This window comes from Takifugu flavidus, chromosome 17 (genome assembly GCF_003711565.1).
Source record: "Takifugu flavidus isolate HTHZ2018 chromosome 17, ASM371156v2, whole genome shotgun sequence".
Lineage (NCBI taxonomy): Eukaryota > Metazoa > Chordata > Actinopteri > Tetraodontiformes > Tetraodontidae > Takifugu > Takifugu flavidus.
In genome coordinates, this window is record NC_079536.1 from 12752236 (window position 1) to 12779011 (window position 26776).

At 51.7% G+C, this 26776-nt stretch overlaps 3 protein-coding genes across 5 annotated transcripts in view; 2 read left to right on the forward strand and 1 right to left on the reverse strand.

Moving 5' to 3' along the window:
• stk17a (serine/threonine kinase 17a) overlaps positions 1-7347 on the forward strand; it is a 15185-nt gene extending 7838 nt beyond the window's left edge. Inside the window, exons 3-7 of the mRNA XM_057012336.1 lie at positions 4864-5002; positions 5131-5257; positions 5332-5380; positions 5531-5710; positions 5907-7347. Coding sequence (XP_056868316.1) covers positions 4864-5002; positions 5131-5257; positions 5332-5380; positions 5531-5710; positions 5907-6249 — 838 coding nt within the window. The 3' untranslated portion in view covers positions 6250-7347. The remainder of the gene's footprint in view (positions 1-4863; positions 5003-5130; positions 5258-5331; positions 5381-5530; positions 5711-5906) is intronic.
• A 281-nt stretch (positions 7348-7628) lies between these two features.
• On the forward strand, positions 7629-14729 carry vopp1b (VOPP1 WW domain binding protein b). 3 transcript variants are annotated; one of them, XM_057012337.1, is made up of 6 exons: positions 7630-8499; positions 8870-8938; positions 10003-10061; positions 11486-11563; positions 11638-11771; positions 13966-14729. In XM_057012337.1, exons 1-6 carry the CDS (start codon positions 8449-8451, stop codon positions 14169-14171), a joined length of 597 nt encoding a protein of 198 aa, XP_056868317.1. In that variant the 5' UTR covers positions 7630-8448; the 3' UTR covers positions 14172-14729. The 3 variants fall into 3 exon arrangements, with proteins under 3 accessions (XP_056868318.1, XP_056868317.1, XP_056868319.1); XM_057012338.1 differs by lacking the exons at positions 8870-8938; positions 10003-10061 and adding an exon at positions 9885-9973 and having other exon boundaries at positions 7629-8499; XM_057012339.1 differs by lacking the exon at positions 8870-8938 and having other exon boundaries at positions 7636-8499.
• A 304-nt stretch (positions 14730-15033) lies between these two features.
• lancl2 (LanC lantibiotic synthetase component C-like 2 (bacterial)) lies at positions 15034-24677 on the reverse strand. The gene is given in 11 exon segments (XM_057012334.1): positions 15034-15843; positions 15932-16004; positions 16835-17011; positions 17237-17419; positions 17561-17598; positions 17601-17706; positions 18714-18858; positions 18935-19142; positions 19212-19329; positions 20504-20673; positions 24522-24677. Coding segments are annotated over 10 exon segments (1284 nt in total). The 5' UTR covers positions 20663-20673; positions 24522-24677; the 3' UTR covers positions 15034-15766.
• Between the last annotated feature and the right edge of the window lie 2099 nt (positions 24678-26776).

Below are 26776 nucleotides of genomic sequence, written 5' to 3' on the forward strand. Positions count from 1 at the left end.
TGCGTTGTCTGCGTGGATTAAAGTCATGGCAGAAACCCCGAGATCGCCACAACAGCACTAAAAACCCTGGTGCCATTGCCCACATGGTATCTGTGGGAAGCAGGGTTTTCTGCAGTGACGGCACCCAAAACCAAGTTACGGAGCAGACTGGACCCAAGTAGCACACTTCGGGTTTCATTGTCCCCCATAAGCCCAAGATGGGACCGTCTCAGGGCTCCCACTGATTCAGTGCTGCTGTGAACAGCGAGCATTTTCATGCACTTTGTTTTTGTGTTGTGTCTTATTTTGAAGGTATGTTTAAACCTTACCATAGCGACCAGAGTGTGTTGCATTGTGTTGGGGCAGAAAGGTTGTTGCTCTGTTGTTGGTGTGATGTTACGAGGACGCTGCTAAGAAAGTTGCACATGATTACATAGTGGATTTACGTTCATTATTATTATTATGATAGAGAAAATACCACAGTTTTTAATGCCAATCTTGTCATTTTATTTTGTTTTTATCTGCTACACCTTAAGATTGGGCCGTGAAAATATTGTCAGACATTAAACTGGTCCGTGGTACAGAAAAGGTTGGGGACCACTGAATTAGATGACCCCCTTGTATGATAATTATGTGTAGGATAATGCTCGGCCCCCCATTCTACTCCTAGAAACTCTGGGAAGTAGACCAGCATTCTGAGAGCAGAGCGGTCTATTGGGCTGGTAAGGTGTCACTAGCTCCTCCAGGTAGGATGGAGCTAGGCCTCTGAGGACCTGGTAGGTCAAAAGAAGGGTTTTAAAAATTATTCTAAATTTAATGGGCAATGAAGAGACGCCATTACAGGAGTCATGTGACCTCTGTGGTCAATACCTGTCAGAACTCTGGCTGCAGCATTTTGGATCAGCTGGAGGCTTCTTAAAGAGTTGTTTGGACACCCTGATAATAAAGAATTACAATAGTCCAGCCTGGAAGTAACAAATGCTGGACTAACTTTTCAGCATCATGGTGGGTCAGTAGCTTCCTGATCTTTGTGATGTTCCTCAGGTGAAAAAAGGCACTTCTAGAGACTGTTTTAATGTGTGAGTTGAAGGAGAGATTTTGATCAAAAGTTACTCCGAGATTCCTCACAGAGAGACTAGATGTTAATGAGATACCATCTAGAGTGATCATGTGATCTAATCTATCCCTGAGAGGTTCAGGACCAAACACCATGACCTCAGTTTTTCCTGAGTTAAGGAGGAAATTTGAAGACATCCAGGACTTTATGTATTTAAGACAGGTCTGGAGCTTCACTAACTTCTCTGTCTCCTCTGGTTTCATGGATAAATAAAGCTGAGTGTCATCAGCATAACAATGAACATTTATCCCATGCTGCCGAATAATGTTCCCTAAGGGAAGCATGTACAAGGTGAAGAGGATTGGTCCAAGTACAGAACCTTGAGGAACCCCATGGCTAACCCTACTGTATGAGGAGGGAACACCATGGACATGAGCAAACTGGTATCTATCAGATAAATATGATCTAAACCAGTCTAGTGCTGTCCCTTTAATCCCAATCACATGTTCCAGTCTCTGTAACAGGATGCTGTGATCAACTGGATCAAAAGCAGCACTGAGGTCCAGCAGAACCAGCATAGAGACCAGTCCATGATCTGAAGCTATGAGAAGATCATGAGTGACTTTAAGAAGTGCTGTTTCTGTGCTGTGATGAGCTCTAAAGCCTGACTGAAACATCTCAAACAGGCTGTTCCTCTGCAGGTGCTCCAGTAACTGAGTCACCACCACCTTCTCTAGAACTTTAGAGATCAAAGGAAGGTTGGATATCGGCCTATAATTTGTTAACACATCAGGATCCAGTGATGGTTTTTTAAGCAACGGTTTAATCACTGCCACCTTGTAGGACCGGGGTACATAACCTGACACTAAAGAACCATTGATCTGGTCCAGGATAGAACTGCCTATCAATGGTAAAACATCCTTCAACAGGTGTGTTGGGGTCCTGGTGGTTCTGGTGTTACTGGTGTCCAGGTGTTACTGGTAGTCCTGGTGTTACTGGTGTCTACAGCGGTGGTTAAATCCCTGTTATTGGACAGGGTGGTCGATTTCTCTACGTCCTCATGCTAACTTTAGCTGGATCTGGTATCAGTTTGCTGACAGAAAGCCTGTCTGAGCGGATCCTGTTTACACTCCCTAATCTGCGCAGTTAAGGGGATTCCTGAAGGACCCGTTAATGCTGCTCCTGATCCACCCCCTCATCAGGCCCCGTCCCCACCCAAACACACATAATCCCAGGATTAATTACTACCATCAATGAGGATGGAACACACACACACACATCAGACCTTCCTTTTAAAAATCATGAATTATCAGTTTAACCTGACTGTGTTTTTGGCTGTTGTTTACCTCTGGGTTGTTGTTGTTGTTTACCTCTGGGTTGCTGTTGTTGCCTCTGGGTTTTATTATCTTTTGTGTTAATCCATCTGTTGTGTGTTAATATGCACGTCTATCTCTTTGCTCCTTCAGTTGAACTCCATTTCCCATCATGCACCCTGTTCAGACAGGAGCTAAATGGGTCAGTTTCTTTCAGATGATCACATCTGGATCAAATGTTTATTGATTATTCCACATTCCTGTCTCATGTCCTTTCTCCTCATGTCCTCTCTCATATCCTGTCTCCTCATGTCCTTTCTCCTCCTCTCCTGTCTCCTGTCCTTTCTCCTCCTCTCCTGTCTCCTGTCCTGTCTCCTCCTGTCCTTTCTCCTCCTCTCCTGTCTCCTGTCCTTTCTCCTCCTCTCCTGTCTCCTGTCCTGTATCCTTCTCTCCTGTCTCCTCATGTCCCTTCTCCTCCTGTCCTCTCTCATGTGCTGTCTCCTCATGTCCTTTCTCCTCCTCTCTGTCTCCTGTCCTGTCTCCTCCTGTCCTTTCTCCTCTCTCCTGTCTCCTGTCCTTTCTCCTCCTCTCCTGTCTCCTGTCCTGTATCCTTCTCTCCTGTCTCCTCATGTCCCTTCTCCTCCTGTCCTCTCTCATGTGCTGTCTCCTCATGTCCTTTCTCCTCCTCTCCTGTCTCCTGTCCTTCTCCTCCTCTCCTGTCTCCTGTCCTGTCTCCTTCTCTCCTGTCTCCTCATGTCCTTTCTCTTTCTGTCTTGTATCTTAGGGAACTGGGGCAGAACAGCTCTGATCAGCTGACAGATATTTCGGGCAGTGGGGCAACAGCTGATGGAGGGACGTGGGGGGGGAGAGGAGGAGGAGGGAGGTAGAGGAGGAGGAGGGAGGTGGTGTTACAGATGAAGGTCAACAGAAATCTATTCATGCTATGGTGGGAAAAAGAGTGAAAAGAAGGCCAAAGAAGAGAGCGTGGCAGAGGAAGAGTGGTGGAGATGAGAGAGGGATGACAGAAGAGGGGAGAGATAATGACACAGCCGTATCGAGCTCTGGCTGAGCTCCAGAGTTTGGATGCACCAGTGCACGTGACGCGGTCATGGCATGGTCACGCACGGGAGGGGGGCGGTCCTGGGGCGAGAACAACAGTGGGAAGACCCGACGCCGCTGCCTGTGCACGCCGCGGCCTGTGCACGCCGCGGCCTGTGCACGCCGCTGCCTGTGCACGCCGCTGCCTGTGCACGCCGCGGCATGTGCACGCTGCTGGAACCAGCCCTTCAACCTAAATCACTGATTTATTCTGATAAGATGATGACGAGCACGTGCACATTAAGTCCTTAGGCCTTTCCTTTGACTGGCACAAACAGCATCGTAACAGCCTCATTATGAACCAGTTATCTTCTTCGTAAAGGTGCTTGTGCACGAACGTGGGCACGTGGACGTGGTCTCAGACAGGTGACCTGCTCCCATCATGCTCTTCTGTGTTGGGGGTTGCTGTCAGACAGGAAGCAGGTTTGTAGGTCAGCCGATCAAAGCTGAATTGATCCATTCTCACAGCACTGTTCCATTAATTACATGAGCCACTCGTCAATCAAGCTGTGAGGCCCCTGCAGGGGCTTCAGGGCTCCACAGGCAGCGTGCCAAAGGTCAAAGGTCAAGGTAGCAGTTTCACCTGTTTGCAGTAACAAATAATAGCAAATGATCAGAACGGTGTCTGTCTCTTTCTCACAGACACACACACACACACGTTTCTTCAGTGGAGTTCCTGGAGAAACATGTCTGATCTACTGAGGAATCAGCTCTGATTCCGTGTGTGTGTGTGTGTGTGTGTGTGTGTGTGTGTGAGAGAGAGAGAGAGAGAGAGCGCCTCCCACTTTATCTTGAACTGAACCCACACAGACATTTAATGTTCACGTGTAGGTGGAATTCTTTCCCACGTTTGTGTGGCTTCTGGCAGCCCTGCAGTCCGGACTTTGGTCCAGATCCTTTATGGTCCAGCCAGGGAACGTGGGCAGAAGGTGGCGTGGACTCCTTCAGCAGTTCAGACACCACAGATTAGGTTTGTGATGAGTGCTTGCAGCTCAGCTCTTCCGCCTGTGTGTGAAGCGTCTCTGAAGGCATCAGCTGCTTTCATGGCCTTCAGGGCGCCGGCTCAGTGACTTTGGTTCCTCGTGTTGGTCTTTTTTTAATCCTCCTCCTCCTCCTCCTCCACTTTCCTCTGAGATGAAGCCTAATTCAGCAGAACCTTCAGGGCTTCCTGGGCTATTCTTGACTGCCCTCTCCTCCTTCTTGCTGCTCTTTCTTCTCTGTCTAACTGAGCTGATCCACTCAGGCCCGAGGACATGAAACCCTTGAATCAGGGCAGCAGTCCGCCAGGTTTTGTGTGACTATCAGTGTTCTCCTTCCTCTGGTGCTCTGTTATTCCATCATGGTTCTGGTGGAACCTGTGTGTGAAGGAGAAAGCTCACATTCTGACCTGAACTTGTGTGATCGGTTGTGTTTCAGTGCGGCCGGAGGCGAGATCTTTAATCAGTGTGTGTCGGATGAGGCCTTCAGCGAGGAGGACGTGAAGAGGTTGATGAGACAGATCCTGGAGGGCGTCTCCTTCCTCCACCAGAACAACGTGGTCCACCTGGATCTCAAGGTCAGTAGTCCAGTTTTATTCATTTCAGTTGTAGTTGCAGAAGATGGAGGACAGGCAAATGTCTTCAGAGAACAACAGCTTTGGGGCACGGAGCTTTCCTGATGCTAACTTCCTGTGTTTGCTGACAGCCTCAGAACATCCTGCTCACCAGCAGCTCTCCTCTGGGCGACATTAAGATCGTAGACTTTGGTCTGTCCAGGATGGTCAGCAGTCAGCAGGAGCTCAGAGAGATCATGGGCACTCCAGAATATGTTGGTGGGTCAGCGTCAGCGTCCTTCTGAGGCAGCAGCTCCACGTCCCTCTGAATAAAAGTGTCCTCTTGTTTTTAGCTCCTGAGATTCTGAGTTATGAGCCCATCAGCACAGCAACAGATATGTGGTAGGAAACCTTTAGCTTTCCTTCATGGTGGTTTTAGCTAATATTGCCAACGTGTAACAAATCCACCATGAGCAGCTTGGTGATTTAGGACTCCTCTCTGATCTGAGTGTGTTCTTTGTTCTCCATTAAAGCTCCATCTTCTGTGTTTAGGAGCATGGGTGTGTTAGCGTACGTGATGCTCACGGGACTGTCACCGTTCCTGGGGGAGGACAAGCAGGAAACGTTCCTCAACATTTCTCAGCTCAACGTGAGCTACCAGGAGGAGGAGCTGCAGCAGCTGGACCCAGCAGCCCTGTCCTTTATCCAGATGTTGCTCTGCAAGCGTCCTCAGTAGGTGAAACCAGAAGTGATTGAAGAACATCATGACCTTCTCATGCATGCTGACATTCATATGAATATAGTCATGTCCCCAGACCCTCTCACATTTCTGCTGGCGTTCATGAAACACCTCCCTTCTACAGCATGAGACAATGGACCATCTGGTCAGTGTGTGTGTGTGTGTGTGTGTGTGTGTGTGTCTCCTTAGGGACCGAGCCACAGCAGAGCAGTGTCTCCAGCACCCCTGGCTCCAGGCTCCCGAGAAGATCCTCCCAGTGAAGGACCAGGAAGCGTCCACCTCCATCAGCACCTCTGAGCCTCAGAGCAGTACAACTGCTGCTGGTGACGAGGAGCAAGAGGAGCCAGAAGGTCCGGTTGTGGAGGAACTAATAGTCATGGCGGCCTACACCCTGGGCAAGTGTCGCCAGTCGTCTTCCTCCAGCCTGGAGACGGAGGTTCTGGATGGAAAGAAGAAGCCCATCTCTAAATGCTTCAAGTTTGAGGAGCCTTTCAGCAAACTGCAGGAGATCCCCGGAGAGTTCATCTACTGACCAAAATCCTGACGGACTGTGAAGATGAACGCGTGTCCCTTCTCCACCCGCCCTCTATGCGTTCTCTGTATGTTTATGTTTCAGCAGTTGGGTTCAAGTACAGTTTGAATGACTAACATCTTTCTTCATCTTCATCATCTCACATCTGCTGCTGTTTGGAACTGATGAAATCCGTATTTATTGAACATATGTTGATTAAGTTAAAACACAGGTCTGAAGCTAAGATGCTCCTCAGTCAAGCTGCCTGACCCATACTGGTCTGGGTGGAGCGTACTGGTGAGCATCTGTAATGAACTCATAGCTGCTCCTTTTGAGTGTGTGGTACCAGTTCACCACTGGGAGAGCAAAAGCTGCTCCTTTAACACAAAGTCATTTAAAAAACTAGCCCTAGTCAGCTGGTAACATCAACGGCTCCTTCATAAGATCTGATGTCTTGGGATCAGCATTTGACATGTCCTGTGGACAGAAGACAGGGACTGAGAACCATGTTTGGACCACAAGCACCAGCAGGAGTGGCCACCGGCCAAAAGCACAAGAAAAGCTCAGAGGTTCCTGCTGAGTTGGTAGAGTAACTGAGGCTACAGTTCCCCCAGGAGCATGAAAACCACGAGTCCAGGTTTAGTGGGTCCATCCTGCCTGGTGTCCTAAGGTCCTAACCTAAGGACCATGTTCTCCCCTTCTTGACCAGTCTGCTCTTCTCCTGGTGGCCGCTGCCACTTCAGAGCTGTGGTCAGCAGATCCTGTTCCTCATAAAGTGGCCTCATCGTCAGCACTCATCTGGACTGGATGTTTCTCATCAGCCCTTTGAGCATTTTGGACTCCAGGTGCCATCAAAACTTAAAAAAGGTCAAATTCAGGTGAAGATCTGTATGTTTCCATGTGTTTCAGCAACATTTGCCATTAGTTCCTGGTTTTCCCATATTCCACAGCCCTGTCCTGTCTTCTTCACTGCTCTCCTCATGAGTTCTTTTCTTTTATAAACCTTCTGTGTTAGAGAAGATGCTCTGAACCTCACATTTCTGTCTGTGGAGATCAGCTGTTATATGAGGAACAGGTTTGTACTTTGCCTCTTTCTGTAAATAAATACTCTGAAAAGAGGTTGTTTTGGTTCTGGCCTGGCCAGAACTGTCATAATGTTGTTAATGGTTGCGATCACATCAATATTGACCTTCCCTGAGTTTATTTTCTCTTTTTTTGAGCGTGTAGTTACTTCACACTCTAATTAATGGACAGATGTGCGCAAAAAAGGGAAATTATAATCTCTGGAGAATTCTGGTCTGAACGTTTTGGATCAGAGACGCTTGGAGGTGACGGCAGCCTTCTGAGGGCAGTCAAAGCGTCGCTGCTGCCCCCTGGCGGCCGGGCGCGGAACCGCTAGTCTCTTACACGGCTTTAAGCGGGAAAGCGTGGCGGTATTCTGCTGTTGCCAGGTGAATTAGGCGCAGAACTTCTAGACTCACACGGCTTTAAGCGGGAAAGCGCGGCGGTATTCTGCTGTTGCCAGGTGAATTAGGCGCAGAACTTCTAGACTCACACGGCTTTAAGCGGGAAAGCGTGGCGGTATTCTGCTGTTGCCAGGTGAATTAGGCGCAGAACTTCTAGACTCACACGGCTTTAAGCGAGAAAGAGTGGCGGTATTCTGCTGTTGCCAGGTGAATTAGGCGCAGAACTTCTAGACTCTCGCACGGCTTTAAGCGGGAAAGCGTGGCGGTATTCTGCTGTTGCCAGGTGAATTAGGCGCAGAACTTTTAGACTCACACGGCTTTAAGCGGGAAAGCGTGGCGGTATTCTGCTGTTGCCAGGTGAATTAGGCGCAGAACTAAGCGGCAGGTTCACATACTGGCACAGAAGACTGATTTTTCAAAGGAAATTTGTTTTCAACGTTCCACACGTCCTCGCTAGTGAAGGGCTCGCGTGCTAGTGCACGCTGGGTAATGTAGTTCAGCCGTTAGAACCATAATTAATAACGCCGCTAGAGAGCGCACAAAGCTCAGTGGGTACGGAGGAGCGTTCCAAATCTGAACAGAATAAACCTTCCTGTTGTCACGGTAACACCACCCCAGCCCCGTCTGGCGGAGCTGCAGGGACCGGGCCTGTTCTGTTGACTCCGGGTGTCGGTTCGTCTCTCCGGTTCGCGGGATGAAGCCGACACCGTGACCAACGCGCCCGTTCGTGTCGCTCCCTCCTGCCGGCGCAGCCATGAGGAACCCCGCGGCTCAGCTGGTCCTGGCCTCGCTGCTGCTCCTGGAGGTGAGTCTCGTCCAGATCTTTGTTCCCTCACAGGAACCTGGAGCCCTTTAACCCGCTGTCTGGTTCTACTGGAAGGATGTCGGACTCGGAACATCTGGGTCAGGTCTGATCCGATTCTACGTTAATTAATCAAACAATAATGACACGAATGTGGGACTAAAATTAGAACAGTGAAACAAATAAAGTCCGACTGAAGTAGCCAGGTTGGTGCCACCTTTTGTCCTTGTTTGTAGAAGTAATCAGATTACTACAGACTACAGTTCGAGTAATCCGATTACTGTCTGTGGTTTTATTTTTGGACTCGTCCTGCCACTCCTTTATCTCCACACTCATGTATTATTTATCTCTTTATCATTATTATTTCATCCAGCTCAACATCGTGAGAAGAGCGAGTTTAAAGCTCCAAATGATTCCGATGGTTTCAAACTCTGATATTATGGTAATATCCAGTCTTTTAAAAATAGTATTATTCCATAGTCGGATCTAAATTTCACCTGTGATCTCTCTCTCTCTCTCACACACACACACACACACACACACACACACACACACACACACACACACACATACAAACAGAACACTGGTTGTGCAACCCTCTGAGCTCTCATTAGACAAACACAATGAACCAAGCTGCTAACGAGCTCGGGAAACTTCGGATTCCACAAGAATGAACTGGAAAATACAAGTGATCAACTAGGATCAAGTTCATTCTTTTGGAATCCAACGTTTCCAGAGCTCGTCAGCAGCTTGGTTCCCTCTGGTCCTCAGAACACCCTAAAACATGAATTATGTTCTTTTTCATGGGAACAGTCTCAGAGCATAAAAACCCTAAAGAACCCAAGTTCTTAGACGTTGCCACTTCAGCTGGTGTTGACGTGACAACCCCGATCTCTTCTTCTGAGGCTCCAACTGCCTCCGGCCCTGCACCTGCACGTCCTCCATTCATTGATTATTGATTTGTTAATTGATTAATTGATGTTCAGAAACAGGAGTGCTTTTTATTTGATTGAGGAAGGATCCAGATCAGTTATGACCACTGTCCACAAAACCACAGCCTCCCTCCTCACCCCATCATCCCAGTGAACAGGTGAACCAGTGAACAGGTGAACTGATTCACTTCCTGCTCCCAGACCGCACCCCCGTGTCATGTGATCGCGGCACCAACACCCAACACAGGTCCTCTCCTGGAACGGTGACCATCTCTGAACATGACAGAACAAGAAGGCTCCGCACCCCAGACAGATGAAAGGGCGCCAGTCATGTGGCTTTGATGTAGTGGAGCATCACTGGTGCACTGTGACCTGCACGTCTACCACGTGATGATACTAATGATGTATATATATGTCATATATGTACTGTGGGCACTCATACCGGATGGCCTTCAGGCTCTCAGGCTGAGCCAAACACCCGTGGATCAGAATGGACCCTTCAGGCTGGTGATGCTGCTGGTCTGTGCTCCACTCTGGAATTGTGGGTAATGACCTGTCTCTTCTTCTCTTCCAGTGTGTAGATGCCAAAAAGTACTGCTGGTATTTTGATGGTGGATACCCCATCTACTTCATGTATGTACACAACCTCACAACAGCCCCAATAAACCCCGTCAGGTCTTCTTGTGTTGAAGCGCCTCACAGCTGGAGTTTAGGATGTTCTGGTGACACGTGCATGCGTTAGGGTTAGGGTTCTAGGGGACGTCTGCACCACCCTCTCAGTCTGGAGGCTCTTCTTGTGATGCTCAATCATTTTAACGTGTTTATCTGATGTCCCGTCAGTTTCATGAGCCACCCTGTGATTGCAGCTGCCGCTCCTATGAGGACTGGTTAGGGCTAGGGTTAGGGCTAGGGTCAGGGTCAGGGCTAGGGTCAGGGTCAGGGTCAGGGTTAGGGTTAGGGCTGATGTCCCGTCAGCTTCATGAGCCACCCTGTGATTGCAGCTGCCGCTCCTATGAGGACTGGTTAGCGTTAGGGTTAGAGGGTTAGGGCGAGGGCTAGGGTTAGGGCTAGGGTCAGGGTTAGCGCTAGGGCTAGGGTTAGCGCTAGGGCTAGGGCTGATGTCCCGTCAGCTTCATGAGCCACCCTGTGACTGCAGCTGCCGCTCCTATGAGGACTGGTTAGGGTTAGGGCTAGGGTTAGGGTTAGCGTTAGGGTTAGAGGGTTAGGGCGAGGGCTATGGTTAGGGTTAGCGTTAGGGTTAGAGGGTTAGGGCGAGGGCTATGGTTAGGGTTAGCGTTAGGGTTAGAGGGTTAGGGCGAGGGCTAGGGTTAGGGCTAGGGTCAGGGTTAGCGCTAGGGCTAGGGTTAGCGCTAGGGCTAGGGCTAGGGCTGATGTCCCGTCAGTTTCATGAGCCACCCTGTGATTGCAGCTGCCGCTCCTATGAGGACTGGTTAGGGTTAGGGTTAGCGCTAGGGCTAGGGTTAGAGGGTTAGGGTCAGGGCTAGGGCTAGGGTTAGGGCTAGGGCTAGGGTTAGGGCTAGGGTCAGGGCTAGGGTTAGGGTCAGGGTTAGGGTTAGCGCTAGGGTTAGGGTTAGGGTTAGGGCTGATGTCCCTTCAGTTTCATGAGCCACCCTGTGATTGCAGCTGCCGCTCCTATGAGGACTGGTTAGGGTTAGGGTTAGGGTCAGGGCTGATGTCCCGTCAGTTTCATGAGCCACCCTGTGATTGCAGCTGCCGCTCCTATGAGGACTGGTTAGGGCTAGGGTTAGGGTCAGGGCTGATGTCCCGTCAGTTTCATGAGCCACCCTGTGATTGCAGCTGCCGCTCCTATGAGGACTGGTCAGGGCTAGGGTTAGGGCTAGGGCTAGGGTTAGGGCTGATGTCCCGTCAGTTTCATGAGCCACCCTGTGATTGCAGCTGCCGCTCCTATGAGGACTGGTTAGGGCTAGGGTTAGGGCTAGGGCTAGGGTCAGGGTTAGGGCTAGGGCTAGGGTTAGCGCTAGGGCTAGGCTAGGGCTGATGTCCCGTCAGTTTCATGAGCCACCCTGTGATTGCAGCTGCCGCTCCTATGAGGACTGCTGTAGGACCCGCTGCTGCGTCAGGGTGCTGTCCATCCACAGGCTGTGGTACTTCTGGTGAGTGGGGTCAGCGGCCAGTCGGCCACTGGGTCAGTCAGGATGCTTCTGCCATGTCTCCTGGGTTTCTCCAGGGTGCTGCTGATGGCGGGAGTGCTGTTCTGCTGCGGCGCTGGATTCTTTATCCGCAGACGGATCTACCCCTCACCTCTGGCAGACGAACCCACCTTCAACGTGTCCTTTACCCGATGTCAGGTTACCACCCCAGGTACGGTGACCTTTGTCCAGAGGTCAGACAGAGGGAGCAGCAGAATCAGGACGTGTGTGCATAGATGAAGGGAGCGGATATACTAGCATGGCAGGGTATAGCATGGTATAGCATGGTATAGCATGGTATAGCATGGTATAGTGTAATATAGTATAGCATGTTATATTGTAGGATTGTATATTGTACTATGTTATGGTATAGCATGGTATAGTGTGGTAACTGGCATGGTATAGTGTGGTAACTGGTATGGTATAGTGTGGTAACTGGTATGGTATAGTATGGTAACTGGTATGGTATAGTGTGGTAACTGGTATGGTATAGTGTGGTAACTGGTATGGTATAGTGTGGTAACTGGTATAGTATAGTGTGGTAACTGGTATGGTATAGTATGGTAACTGGTATGGTATAGTGTGGTAACTGGTATGGTATAGTGTGGTAACTGGTATGGTATAGTATGGTAACTGGTATAGTATAGTGTGGTAACTGGTATGGTATCGTGTGGTAACTGGTATGGTATAGTGTGGTAACTGGTATGGTATCGTGTGGTAATGGTATGGTATCGTGTGGTAACTGGTATGGTATCGTGTGGTAACTGGTATAGTATAGTGTGGTAACTGGTATGGTATCGTGTGGTAACTGGTATGGTATAGTGGGTAACTGGTATGGTATCGTGTGGTAACTGGTATGGTATAGTATGGTAACTGGTATGGTATAGTGTGGTAACTGGTATGGTATCGTGTGGTAACTGGTATGGTATAGTGTGGTAACTGGTATGGTATCATGTGGTAACTGGTATGGTATAGTGTGGTAACTGGCATGGTATAGTGTGTAACTGGTATGGTATAGTGTGGTAACTGGCATGGTATAGTGTGGTAACTGGCATGGTATAGTGTGTGGTAACTGGTATGGTATAGTGTGGTAACTGGTATGGTATCGTGTGGTAACTGGTATGGTATAGTGTGGTAACTGGTATGGTATAGTGTGGTAACTGGTATGGTATAGTGTGGTAACTGGTATGGTATCGTGTGGTAACTGGTATGGTATAGTGTGGTAACTGGCATGGTATAGTGTGGTAACTGGCATGGTATAGTGTGGTAACTGGCATGGTATAGTGTGGTAACTGGCATGGTATAGTGTGGTAACTGGTATGGTATCGTGTGGTAACTGGTATGGTATAGTGTGGTAACTGGTATGGTATAGTATGGTAACTGGTATGGTATAGTGTGGTAACTGGTATGGTATAGTGTGGTAACTGGTATGGTATAGTGTGGTAACTGGTATGGTATCGTGTGGTAACTGGTATGGTATAGTGTGGTAACTGGTATGGTATAGTGTGGTAACTGGTATGGTATCGTGTGGTAACTGGTATGGTATCGTGTGGTAACTGGTATGGTATAGTGTGGTAACTGGTATGGTATAGTGTGGTAACTGGTATGGTATAGGTGGTAACTGGTATGGTATCGTGTGGTAACTGGTATGGTATCGTGTGGTAACTGGTATGGTATAGTATGGTAACTGGTATGGTATAGTGTGGTACTGGTATGGTATAGTGTGGTAACTGGTATGGTATAGTGTGGTAACTGGTATGGTATCGTGTGGTAACTGGTATGGTATAGTATGGTAACTGGTATGGTATAGTGTGGTAACTGGTATGGTATCGTGTGGTAACTGTATGGTATGGTAAGTGTGGTAACTGGTATGGTATAGTATGGTAACTGGTATGGTATAGTGTGGTAACTGGTATGGTATCGTGTGGTAACTGGTATGGTATCGTGTGGTAACTGGTATGGTATCGTGTGGTAACTGGTATGGTATAGTGTGGTAACTGGTATGGTATCGTGTGGTAACTGGTATGGTATAGTGTGGTAACTGGTATGGTATAGTGTGGTAACTGGCATGGTATAGTATGGTAACTGGTATGGTATAGTATGGTAACTGGTATGGTATCGTGTGGTAACTGGTATGGTATCGTGTGGTAACTGGTATGGTATCGTGTGGTAACTGGTATGGTATAGTGTGGTAACTGGTATGGTATCGTGTGGTAACTGGTATGGTATAGTGTGGTAACTGGTATGGTATAGTGTGGTAACTGGTATAATATAGTGTGGTAACTGGTATGGTATAGTGTGGTATACATTCTCTGGAGACGATGTGATCACCAGAACACCTGAGATCTACTGAAGCCTTTCTTCAGTCTCCCAGCAGCCAGGAAGTCTGCAGGAGCTGAATGGTGGCCCAGGTGGAGCCCCCACAGCTCCAGGCACACAGCCGGGCGCTGCACCCAAGATGATGGCCTTCTACCCCCCCCCTCCGTCCTACTGCAGCCCCCCACCTCCGTCCTACTGCAACCACCCACCGCCATCATATGAACAGGTGTTTCAGAATAACAAGAAGAAGTGAAGAACGAGGAGGTTCCTGTGGACACCAGGAAGAAACACGGCTGTTTTTAGGTTTCATTTCACCATTCAAGGCTCTCCTGAGCCACATGTCAGTCCTGGTTCAGGTCTGGACTTGTGTGATGGAGCAGGAACCGGTCTACGCTCCCAAGAACGTCCACGTGTTGAAATGATGATTTAAATCAAAGTTCTCTAAACAAACTGTGCTTCAGAGTAAAGTTCCTGTTCATCATTCTGCTGCCATGAAATTCAGTTTTTAACAGATTTCATCACAATGGGAAATTTGTGAGGAAGCGGTTCTGGTTCTGGTTCCCATTAGGCTGGTACCAGAAGCCATGTTAACACCTTTCTTTAAATGTGTGTGTGGACACATGATGATCTGGTGTTTGTTATAAAACAGAGGCGGAGGGTCCGTTTGGTAGTTTGTCAGTGTTCAAGCTGTGAAGATCAGATGTTCTCCTCAAGGCTGCTGCTGACAGGCAGGAGCCTCATTACTGGCTGGTCCACTCGGGTCAGAACCTCCAGGTGGTCACCATGTCAATAAACCAGTGTTTGGATCTCAGCTGGCATCTGGTCTCATTACTGGCTGGTCCACTCGGGTCAGAACCTTCAATAAAACTGACTTTCATCATATTCAGGGGTAAAATCTGCTCTCACTCCTGCAGGTCTGGACGTTAGTGTCTCACGTCACTGTCCAGGAACCCAGGATCAGGTTTAGCTGCTGCTGAGAGACAACAGCTGGAGACGGGGGACAGGACACCACAGGACAGGAGGCGGGGTGTCTCCCAGCTCAGGGTCAGGGTCTTGCCTCTGATGAGTGACGCTTCTGTGTCTCCTCGTAATAAAACAGACAGACAGGAGCCATGTTCTTTCATCCTGCTTTAATTTCAAAGGTCACGAATCACACCGACACAAACCAGGATCCACAATCACAGTCGGAGCTGGCGGGGGGACGGCGCCACTCCTCCAGCTCCCAGAGACCCGGCAGCACCTCCACCCCGGAGCTGGTCTGGACCCGTCCACAGGCAGAAGATCACCAAAGTAAGGGGGCGTCCCTTCACTTCAGCGTCCAGATGAATGAGGGGGGACGTGTTGGACCAGAGCGTCTCAGCATCTGGGGACACCTGAGGCCAACTCAACCTTTGACCCCTGATCAAGTGTCAAACAGATGAATGAGGGGGGACGTGTTGGACCAGAGCGTCTCAGCATCTGGGGACACCTGAGGCCAACTCAACCTTTGACCCCTGAACAAGTGTCAAATCAGCAGAAACTGACAAAGCTGCTGTGAAACGCACACGGATGAGGAGGGACACAACAGACACACGTGCACAAAGAGGACAATTACAGGGAGCATGCACACACACACACACACAGACACACACACACACACACCTATACACACTCCCACCCAGACAGACAGCTGTGATATTAAAGGTGTGTTCAGCGAAGGACCAAATTAAAGGGGTCCACAATGACACCTCTGTCCTCCGTCCACCTGCTGTGTGACCCTCAGTGTCACCCCCCGCCCAGTCATGCCAGCCCCCCCAGCACACGTGTGTCCTGTGGGAGTCCTCTCTCCGAGTCCAGACCACCAGCAGGTCACAGTTCGAAGGCAGGAAAGCAGGAGTTCTGAGGGTCTGCCAGCTCGGACAGGTAGAGGATGGTTCCTGCCATACCTGACAGGAGGAACCTCGGGGTTACTGTCAGGGTCTTCAGCAGAGCAGCAACACAGTGAGCACAAGAAGCTGGACTGGTCTGAGGTACCTTCAAAGAGAGAGTAGGGTCTGTCAGGGATGCGGCAGCCGTGGGTCCCATAGGCCAGGCACCAGTCTGCAAACTGGAGGACAAGAAGATCACAGAGACAAGAGTGACAGCTGATGAACTCGCACTGGGCCCAAAGCACAGGCGTCCCCATCGGGGCGTCCCCATCTGGGCGTCCCCATCGAGGCGTCCCCATCGAGGCATCCTCATCGGGGCGTCCCCATGGAGGCATCCTCATCGGGGCGTCCCCATCGGGGCGTCCCCATGGAGGCGTCCTCATCGAGGCGTCCCCATCGAGGCGTCCCCATCGGGGCGTCCCCATCGGGGCGTCCCCATGGAGGCGTCCTCATCGAGGCGTCCCCATCGGGGCGTCCCCATCGGGGCATCCCCATCGGGGCGTCCCCATCGAGGCGTCCCCATCTGGGCGTCCCCATCGAGGCGTCCCCATCGGGGCGTCCCCATCGGGGGCGTCCTCATCGGGGCGTCCCCATGGAGGCGTCCCCATCGGGGGCGTCCTCATCGGGGCGTCCTCATCGGGGCGTCCCCATCGAGGCGTCCCCATCGAGGCGTCCCCATCCCCATCGGGGCGTCCCCATCGGGGGCGTCCCCATCGGAGGCGTCCCCATCGGGGCGTCCCCATCGAGGCGTCCCCATCGAGGCGTCCCCATCGGGGGCGTCCTCATCTGGGCGTCCCCCATCGAGGCGTCCCCATCCCCATCGGGGGCGTCCCCATCGGGGCGTCCCCATCGAGGGCGTCCCCATCGAGGCGTCCCCATCGAGGCGTCCCCATCCCCATCGGGGCGTCCCCATCGAGGCGTCCCCATCCCCATCGGGGCGTCCCCATCGGGGCGTCCCCATCGAGGCGTCCCCATCGGGGCGTCCCCATCGGAGGTGCAGCGTTCTGACCTTGCATGAGCGATACAGGTACTTCTTCTCCTTGGTGAGCTTGTACAGCGACAGGAACGCGTAGCCGTTTCCAGCGGTGCCGTGGCAGATGCCGTAGCCCTTTCTGAGGAGGCCTCGGTGCCAGATGACCTCAGCACATTCTGTGGCCTCCTTCAGGTACTTGTCTTCTTTAAACACCTGAGAAGGATCCAAACTGATCTCAGCTGGGACAAAGATGCTAATGTTGATGGCTTCAGTTCAGATGAGCGATGGCATCAGACCGACGAAGAGCCTCTGAACCACCACAACCTGGCTCTGATGGCTCAGCCTGGCTCTGAACACCTCACCTGTCCAGGTCCGAACCGTATAAGCTCAAGGATTCAGGACTGATGGACATCACCTCATGGTTCATGGAACACACACCTGATGAGCCAAGAGGAGCATGTGCACGACGCCGGGGGCCCCGTGGCACCAGTGGACCAGTCGATCGCTCTCGTTGCTCAGCGAGGACGGAAAGTTCCCCGAGCGGAACCTCTTGTGTCGGACGTAATCGATGCTGGGACGGACCAGCTCAGACAGGACATCAGCGTGCACGTTTGCTCCTGGCTGGACCAGGAGAGACGCAGTTCAGAGGGGGAACAGCTGGAGGAAGCAGCGACCGTGAGGAGCCCCTGGAGACCATGGTCAGCAGACACGTGCTCGCCCCCCCTCACCCCCCACCCCCCCCCACGCCCCACCCCCCCTCACCTGCATCAGCAGGTAGTAGATGCCGGCCAAGCCGTGGCGGCGCCCACGTACTGCTTCTGGTGCCACTCGTACAGCAGAGGACAACGGTCCGACTTCTTCTGCTCTGCTGAGAAGGTCTTCCCTGATTCCAGGATGGCCGTCACCACCTGGAGAGGGAGACGATGAAAGCATCTATGAACACCACCATCATCTTCATCATCATCATCAGCACCATCTTCATCATCATCAGCATCATCATCGTCACCAACATCACCACCATCGTCATCATCACCAACATCATCACCATCTTCATCAGCACCATCTTCATCATCACCACTGTCATCAGCAGCAGCAGCACCATCTTCATCATCATCATCCTCACCACCATCATCATCATCACCACCAACATCATCACCATCTTCATCAGCACCATCTTCATCATCATCATCACCATCATCACCATCTTCATCATCATCATCAGCACGTGTGTGTTGCTGGTGCTTGTCTACCAGTTGGTTGTTCTATCGACCACCAGATCAGAACGACCAGATCAGAACGACCAGATCAGAACGATCACCAGACCGTTGGTTCTCCTCCCCGCTACAGCAGCGCTCACACCTGCTGCTCCTCGACAGGTGATAAAGACCTGGAGAGCATCACCAGCAGGGGGGGTGATGAGGCTGAGGGGGGTGCTGCTGAGGCTGAGGGGGGTGCTGAGGCTGAGGGGGGTGCTGAGGGGGGCGATGATGCTGAGGGGGGTGATGAGGCTGAGGGGGGTGCTGATGCTGAGGGGGGTGCTGATGGGAGGGGGGTGATGACACTGAGGGGGGCGATGAGGCTGAGGGGGGCGATGAGGCTGAGGGGGGGCGCTGAGGCTGAGGGGGGTGCTGAGGCTGAGGGGGGTGCTGAGGGGGGCGATGACGCTGAGGGGGGTGCTGAGGCTGAGGGGGGTGCTGAGGGGGGCGATGACGCTGAGGGGGGTGATGAGGCTGAGGGGGGCGATGACGCTGAGGGGGGTGCTGAGGCTGAGGGGGGTGCTGAGGCTGAGGGGGGCGAGATGACGCTGAGGGGGGTGCTGAGGCTGAGGGGGGCGATGACACTGAGGGGGGTGATGATGCTGAGGGGGGCGATGACGCTGAGGGGGGTGCTGAGGCTGAGGGGGCCATGACGCTACCTTAGCGACGGTGGCCTGGTCCACGGCGCCCCCCAGCTCCCTGTTGACGTACAGCAGGGCGTACAGGAACCCGGCCCGGCCGTACAGCAGCTCGTCCGGAACATCAGAGTCTGGGCTCAGCACGGCGCGCTGCAGCTGCAGGAGCCTGGAACACAGCGGGGGCCGTCAGCGCCGCCTGGCTCCACCTGCACCCACCTGGGCCCCCGCCTTGGGACGCTCACCTGGACAGGCAGTCTCTGCTCTCCGCTTCATTCCCCAGCTTGTGATGGACCACCGCCCCCACCGCCAGCGGCCCCGCATCGCCGCACAGGAAGCTGACCTTGCGGCCGTTCAGCACCCTGGTGGCCCTCTTCACGTAGTCCAGCGCCCTCTGCAGGTGCAGGGCCTCCTGGGACGCCTGGTGCAGCCGCAGGTAGAGCAGAGCGATGCCTAGAGTGGAGACAGGAGGTCAGGCTCAGGTGGCTGTGGGCCCCAGTGGGGGACGTCCTGGTGACAGACCTGTCCACCCAGTGTAGGTGGAGAAGTCGTGAGGGTCGGCCGTCTTCAGGCCTTCCTCCATCTGCTGGAGCAGATCTTTGATCTTGCTTTGGACCTTCTTCTGGAACACTGAGCTCACCTGAGGAGGACAGAGGCCTTTCATCTCCAGGCTCAGGAGACAGGTCGAGCTGAACAAGTCACTGCAGGTCACCGGTTAGCCACTCGCTAACAACACACCCAAAACACCTTCTCATTCACTCAAGCAGCTGCTCGTGGAAACATCTCAGGATAAAAGACCTCCAGTCCTCCCAGAACAGCTGGGACTGGGCCAGATGCTGCTGTCCCATAAAAACCCTTTACCTCACACTGGAAAACGGGACACCCGTCTTTCACCTTTGACCTTTGCCACGACTGCAGAAGAGCCTATTTCAGACTGGAGTGATTTTAGAAGTTCATTAAGCTTTAACGTTCACACAGCAAAGGTAAAATGGCTCAAAAATGGCTGGCGCGTGTTGGGACGTGCAGAACCAAAACCAGTTCTGTCCAACAATATGGAGGAGATCAACAGTTTATGGAGATCAATGAGATCAATAGTTCATGGAGATGAAGGAGATCAATAGTTAATGGAGATCAATGAGATCAATAGTTCATGGAGATGAAGGAGATCAACAGTTAATGGAGATGAAGGAGATCAATAGTTAATGGAGATCAATGAGATCAATAGTTAACGGAGATCAAGGAGATCAATAGTTAATGGAGATCAAGGAGATCAATAGTTCATGGAGATCAACAGCTGAAGGAGATTAATATTTAATGGAGATGAAGGAGATCAATAGTTAATGGAGATCAACAGCTGAAGGAGATCAATGAGATCAACAGTTAATGGAGATCAATGAGATCAATAGTTAATGGAGATCATGAGATCAATAGTTAATGGAGATGAAGGAGATCAATAGTTAATGGAGATGAAGGAGATCAATAGTTAATGGAGATGAAGGAGATCAATAGTTAATGGAGATGAAGGAGATCAATAGTTCATGGAGATCAATGAGATCAACAGTTAATGGAGATGAAGGAGATCAATAGTTCATGGAGATCAACAGCTGAAGGAGATCATTAATGATGATGATCCCTTCTGTCCGGGCAGATGATGCACCCTGTATTTAAAATAAAGGATTTTTATGTTGCTCATAATTGGACCGATTAAATCGAACATAACGACAGAAGTTGTACGTAAAGGAAGTAAGTGAAAGCTAAGCTAGCGTTAGCTTCGCGCTAGACGTGACCATTTCCGAAGGTCTAGCACCCGGTACCTGTCCTTCCGCGTCCAGCGGCTCATCGTGGTGGTCTTCGGGATCCGCGGCCGGGTCTGCCTGCTCCCAGTCGGGGTAAAGGTTGGGGAAAGCTCGCTCCTCCATCTCCGCCTCTGAAGCCGAGATCAGCTTCAGCCGCTTGGACATGTTGTCTCCCATCGCTACGGTGGCTGTGAGCGGACAAAAAGGGCGCAGACGGCCATTATTCAACAGCGGAACACACTCAGAGAGCAGGGTCAGGGTTAGGGTTAGGGTTAGGGTTAGGGTTAGAGGGTCAGGGTCAGAGTTAGGGTTAGGGTCAGAGTTAGGGTTAGGGTTAGGGTCAGGGTTAGGGTCAGGGTTAGGGTTAGGGTTAGGGTTAGGGTTAGGGTTCGGGTAACACTGCCCAGTTTTATTCCTTTAATAAAACACATCACCACTAAAGGATTAAAGTGAGCGGGGATTAAAACCATTTTGTTTTAAAAGAAAACCGCGACTAGAGGAAAATAATCGTATTTTCCACTCACAGATTTCCCATGTGTTCAAAATCCTGTTGCAGAAGGGGAAACACGTGCATTTCGTTGGTCATTTATTTTCTTTATATTTTAAATGCTGAAATGTTTTGGTTAATATTATTATTTATTAATATTAATAAGTCTGGGGAAAGACTGAAATGATTGTTCTGAGATAAAACCTTTAAAATAACACTCAAGCTTGTCCTAAAGAGGTAAAACTTTATTAATGCCACCTTGAGACATTTTATAGAATAATAATAAACCCCAAACCTTCTATTTTATGGGTTTACCAGTAAAAATAAATAAAACAAAATGAGTTGTAGGTGAATAAATCAGAACCAAAACAACTCAGAAGAAATAAAGTAACAATTGTTGTTGAGTTGCTGCTGCACAATGGATCCTTCTAATATTCCCTAGTTGACAATGAGACGGGGCAAGAGTGGGGCAAAAGTGGGGCAAAAGTGGGGCAAGCATGGGGCAAGAGTGGGGCAAGAGTGGGGCAAAAGTGGGGCAAAAGTGGGGCAAGCATGGGGCAAGAGTGGGGCAAGAGTGGGGCAAGCGTGGGGCAAGAGTGGGGCAAGAGTGGGGCAAGAGTGGGGCAAGTGTGGGGCAAGTGTGGGGCAAGAGTGGGGCAAAAGTGGGGCAAGAGTGGGGCAAGAGTGGGGCAAGTGTGGGGCAAGAGTGGGGCAAGAGTGGGGCAAAAGTGGGGCAAAAGTGGGGCAAGAGTGGGGCAAAAGTGGGGCAAGAGTGAGGCAAGAGTGGGGTAAAAGTGGGGCAAGAGTGGGGCAAACGTGGGGCAAGAGTGGGGCAAAAGTGGGGCAAGAGTGGGGCAAGAGTGGGGCTTACTGAGCAGCAGTGCAGCGTTCCCTGCTGTCTCCTATGTTCCCTGCTGTCTCCAACGTTCCCTACTGTCTCCAGCGTTCCCTGCTGTCTCCAGCGTTCCCTGCTGTCTCCAGCGTTCCCTACTGTCTCCAACGTTCCCTACTGTCTCCAGCGTTCCCTGCTGTCTCCTACCGTTCCCTGCTGTCTCCAACGTTCCCTACTGTCTCCAGCGTTCCCTGCTGTCTCCAACGTTCCCTGCTGTCTCCAGCGTTCCCTGCTGTCTCCAGCGTTCCCTGCTGTCTCCTACGTTCCCTGCTGTCTCCAGCGTTCCCTGCTGTCTCCAGCGTTCCCTGCTGTCTCCAGCGTTCCCTGCTGTCTCCAACGTTCCCTGCTGTCTCCAACGTTCCCTGCTGTCTCCAGCGTTCCTGCTGTCTCCAGCGTTCCCTGCTGTCTCCAGCGTTCCCTGCTGTCTCCAACGTTCCCTGCTGTCTCCAACGTTCCTGCTGTCTCCAGCGTTCCCTGCTGTCTCCAACGTTCCCTACTGTCTCCAACGTTCCCTACTGTCTCCTGCGTTCCCTGCTGTCTCCAGCGTTCCCTGCTGTCTCCAACGTTCCCTGCTGTCTCCAACGTTCCCTGCTGTCTCCAGCGTTCCCTGCTGTCTCCAGCGTTCCCTGCTGTCTCCTACGTTCCCTGCTGTCTCCTACGTTTCCTGGTGCCTCCTACGTTCCCTACTGTCTCCTACGTTTCCTGGTGTCTCCTACGTTTCCTGGTGTCTCCTACGTTCCCTACTGTCTCCAACGTTCCCTGCTGTCTCTACGTTCCCTGCTGTCTCCTACGTTCCCTGCTGTCTCCAACGTTCCCTGCTGTCTCCAGCGTTCCCTGCTGTCTCCAGCGTTCCCTACTGTCTCCTACGTTCCCTGCTGTCTCCAGCGTTCCCTGCTGTCTCCAGCGTTCCCTGCTGTCTCCTACGTTCCCTGCTGTCTCCTACGTCCCTGCTGTCTCCAGCGTTCCCTACTGTCTCCTACGTTCCCTGCTGTCTCCAGCGTTCCCTGCTGTCTCCTACGTTCCCTGCTGTGTCCTACGTTCCCTGCTGTCTCCAGCGTTCCCTGCTGTCTCCAGCGTTCCCTGCTGTCTCCAGCGTTCCCTGCTGTCTCCAACGTTCCCTGCTGTCTCCAGCGTTCCCTGCTGTCTCCTACGTTCCCTGCTGTCTCCAACGTTCCCTACTGTCTCCTACGTTTCCTGGTGTCTCCTACGTTCCCTACTGTCTCCAACGTTCCCTGCTGTCTCCTACATTCCCTGCTGTCTCCTACGTTCCCTGGTGTCTCCTACCGTTCCCTGTGGTGTCTCCTTCCCTACTGTCTCCTACGTTCCCTGGTGCCTCCTACGTTCCCTACTGTCTCCTACGTTCCCTGCTGTCTCCTACGTTCCCTGCTGTCTCCACGTTCCCTGGTGCCTCCTACGTCCCTGCTGTCTCCTACGTTCCCTGCTGTCTCCTACGTTCCCTGGTGCCTCCTACGTTCCCTACTGTCTCCTACGTTTCCAGGTGTCTCCTACGTTCCCTGCTGTCCCCCCATGTTCCCTGGTGTCTCCTACGTTCCCTGGTGTCTCCTACGTTCCCTGGTGTCTCCTACGTTCCCTGGTGTCTCCTACTGTTCCCTGGTGTCTCCTACGTTCCCTGGTGTCTCCTACGTTCCCTGCTGTCTCCTACGTTCCCTGCTGTCTCCTACCGTTCCCTGCTGTCTCCTACGTTCCCTGCTGTCTCCTACGTTCCCTGCTGTCTCCTACCGTTCCCTGCTGTCTCCTACGTTCCCTGCTGTCTCCTACGTTCCCTGCTGTCTCCTACGTTCCCTGGTGTCTCCTACCGTTCCCTGCTGTCTCCTACCGTTCCCTGCTGTCTCCTACGTTCCCTGCTGTCTCCTACATTCCCTGCTGTCTTCTACATTCCCTGCTGTCTCCTACATTCCCTGGTGTCTCCTACGTTCCCTGCTGTCCCCCCATGTTCCCTGGTGTCTCCTACGTTCCCTGCTGTCTCCTACGTTCCCTGGCGTCTCCTACGTTCCCTGGTGTCTCCTACGTTCCCTGGTGTCTCCTACGTTCCCTGGTGTCTCCTACCGTTCCCTGGTGTCTCCTACGTTCCCTGCTGTCTCCTACGTTCCCTGCTGTCTCCTACGTTCCCTGCTGGTCCCCCCATGTTCCCTGGTGTCTCCTACGTTCCCTGCTGTCTCCTACGTTCCTGGTGTCTCCAACCTTCCCTGGTGTCTCCTACGTTTCCTGGTGTCTCCTACGTTCCCTGCTGTCTCCTACCGTTCCCTGGTGTCTCTGTGAGGGTGATGTTTAGTCACCTGCGCTGTTCTTTGCTCTTATGGACTCAGACAAACCGCTGGGCAGCAGTTCAAAGCTTCCTCCACCATCTCCGCTGGTCTGCTGCCCTCTCACCCCTAACAGGATATGTGACTAACGGGGTCTCTAAACTTCTGACAACTCCTCTGGCCTTCACCTTTTCACAGGTTCGTCTGTGCGAGTTTCAGTTCCGTTGTACATGGACAGCTTCAGCACTTCTGTAAAACATTCTCATGTTCCTCTTTCCCGACAGCTTTCTTAAACACTTAAAATCTGCACATCACAGCATTTAGGCGATAATAGCAATGATAATAATTCTTCTCACATCTCCAACGTTCCCCGCCGTCTCCAACATTCCCTACCTTCTCTTTAACGTTCCCTGTTGTCTCCAACGTTCCCTGTTGTCTCCAACGTTCCCTGTTGTCTCCAACGTTCCCTGTTGTCTCCAACGTTCCCTGGTGTCTCCAACGTTCCCTGCTGTCTCCTACGTTCAGCGCTGTCTCCAACGTTCCCTGTTGTCTCCTACGTTCCCCGCTGTCTCCAACGTTCCCTACCTTTTCTTTAACGTTCCCTGTTGTCTCCTACGTTCCCCGCTGTCTCCAACGTTCCCTACCTTTTCTTTAACGTTCCCTGTTGTCTCCAACGTTCCCTGTTGTCTCCTACGTTCCCTACCTTCTCTTTAACGTTCCCCGTTGTCTCCAACGTTCCCTGTTGTCTCCTACGTTCCCCGCTGTCTCCAACGTTCCCTACCTTTTCTTAACGTTCCCCGTTGTCTCCAACGTTCCCTGTTGTCTCCAACGTTCCCCGCTGTCTCTAACGTTCCCTGCTGTCTCCTACGTTCCCCGCTGTCTCCAACGTTCCCTGGTGTCGGTTGTTGCAGCAGCCTCACTCAGCCTCTCTGAGAAAAGCCGCAGTCCCAGCAAGCAGCCATGTGTCTCCCTCCCCCTGCGCCTCCTCCCTCCCCCAACCCTCCTCCCTCCCCCTGCACCCCCCCCCCCCCCCGCACCCACCCAGGGCTGCAGCGATGCACTGCACCCCCGCCTGACACCCCCACCCCAGAGAACCCAGAGCAGCTCCGTACCAGTACGAGAAGCCCAGTGTGTCCAGCTGACTGGGAAAGTGACAGATGGCGTGTTGGTGTGTGATGCTGTCGGGATTAGACCATAAAACACGCCCCCCCCCCCCCCCCCCCCCCCCCCTCCTGATTACTCTTTTCCCTTTCATCCACCCTCTTCTCTGTCCGTCACTTCCTCCCCCGCTCGCACGCATCCACAGTTTAATGGAAATGGAGATTTGGCTGAATAGGAAGAGTAATTCTGCAGCTTTGTTGTGTTTTTCAGTTCCAGCACGGCACCAGAACCAGCTCTGGACCACCGCTCCATCAGCAGAAAAACACCGGGTTTGTTCCGGTTCTGTAGCAGCAGCAGCCTGGCCCAGGTCACCATCGGAGGGCTCACCAGGCTTCCACTGAAGCTGCTCTGCTCTCACTCACCATCATGATGCGCTGTGCTTCTCCTGGTGTTGATCCCGGGACTTGGAACATGTTCCCTCTTCATACTTTAGGGTCAGCCGTGGAGTTCCACAAGGTTCTGGACTTGGGCCAATTATTCAGCAGCGTGGAATACATTTTCATTGCTATGCTGATGACCCCCCCCCCCGTTTGTGATTGTGGTTTTGTTGTCACCTCAGAAGCCAGTAAGTAGGACTGTGGTCATCCAGAAACACCGCCCCCTCTTGGCAACAGGGGGAATGACCCAGCAGGACTTCCCACCCCTATTCCGAGAGGACAACGATACAGGGGAGGACATTTCTTTAACTTCATCCTGTTCACTGGTTGAAATTATTGAAGAAACTGTGTAAATGGGAATGTTCTATATTTAAATATGAAGCTGAAAGATGCTGCTCTGCCTCCATCTGTCTCCGTCTCTGTCTCAGGGATCTTTGGAAATAGAACCTCAGCAGGATCTGAAGATGTCAGGAGGAAGAAAAGGTCCTGAACCCAGGAGAGATGTAGAGAAGATGGACAACTTTTAGAGGACAGAGAAACAAAGAGCCGATCCAGACTGGGTTGAGTTGAGTGCAGATGATCTGAGGTCATTCTGCAAAGACTGAAGGACAAATGTCCAACAGCTGGGGACGAAGGAGAAGAGACAGGGACAGGAGGACACAAGCAGGAGCGGTGGACAGGAGGGCCCAGAGCCACCGACCCTGCGAAGACTCTTATTTACATTCAGTTAGATGTCACAGCCCGTTTCCTCACCCAGTATCGTTTAGGTGACGGAATCTTGTCTTTTCTTCCATTTTCTTTTCTTATCTTACAGATACGACAAGAGTTTTATACTAGACGTATTTAAAATTACCAGGAGAAAAGGGACCCTTCTGTGAAGGTCCTGACAGTTTCCTTGGTACAAAATAATCACAAAATCCTTCAAAGCATCAGAAATGATGAACAGACTCATCAGAAGATTCAGCAGTTCAATACCTCACCAGAGGGGGCGCTGCCGGTCAACCCAAAATAAGACGTTACCACGCCCCCGTTTCACACACACGCGCGCACATACGCACACACACAGATTCTCGTGAAAACAACAATAATAATAATAATAATGCTCCTACA

What these genes read in the sequence shown, in the direction of transcription:
- vopp1b (XM_057012337.1), top strand. Translation starts at nt 8,449, where the DNA reads ATGAGGAACCCCGCGGCTCAGCTGGTCCTGGCCTCGCTGCTGCTCCTG. An exon ending in CCTCGCTGCTGCTCCTGGAG is followed by an intron (nt 8,500 to 8,869) that starts GTGAGTCTCGTC and finishes TATTTCATCCAG; the next exon opens with CTCAACATCGTGAGAAGAGC. An exon ending in GGATACCCCATCTACTTCAT is followed by an intron (nt 10,062 to 11,485) that starts GTATGTACACAA and finishes CTGTGATTGCAG; the next exon opens with CTGCCGCTCCTATGAGGACT.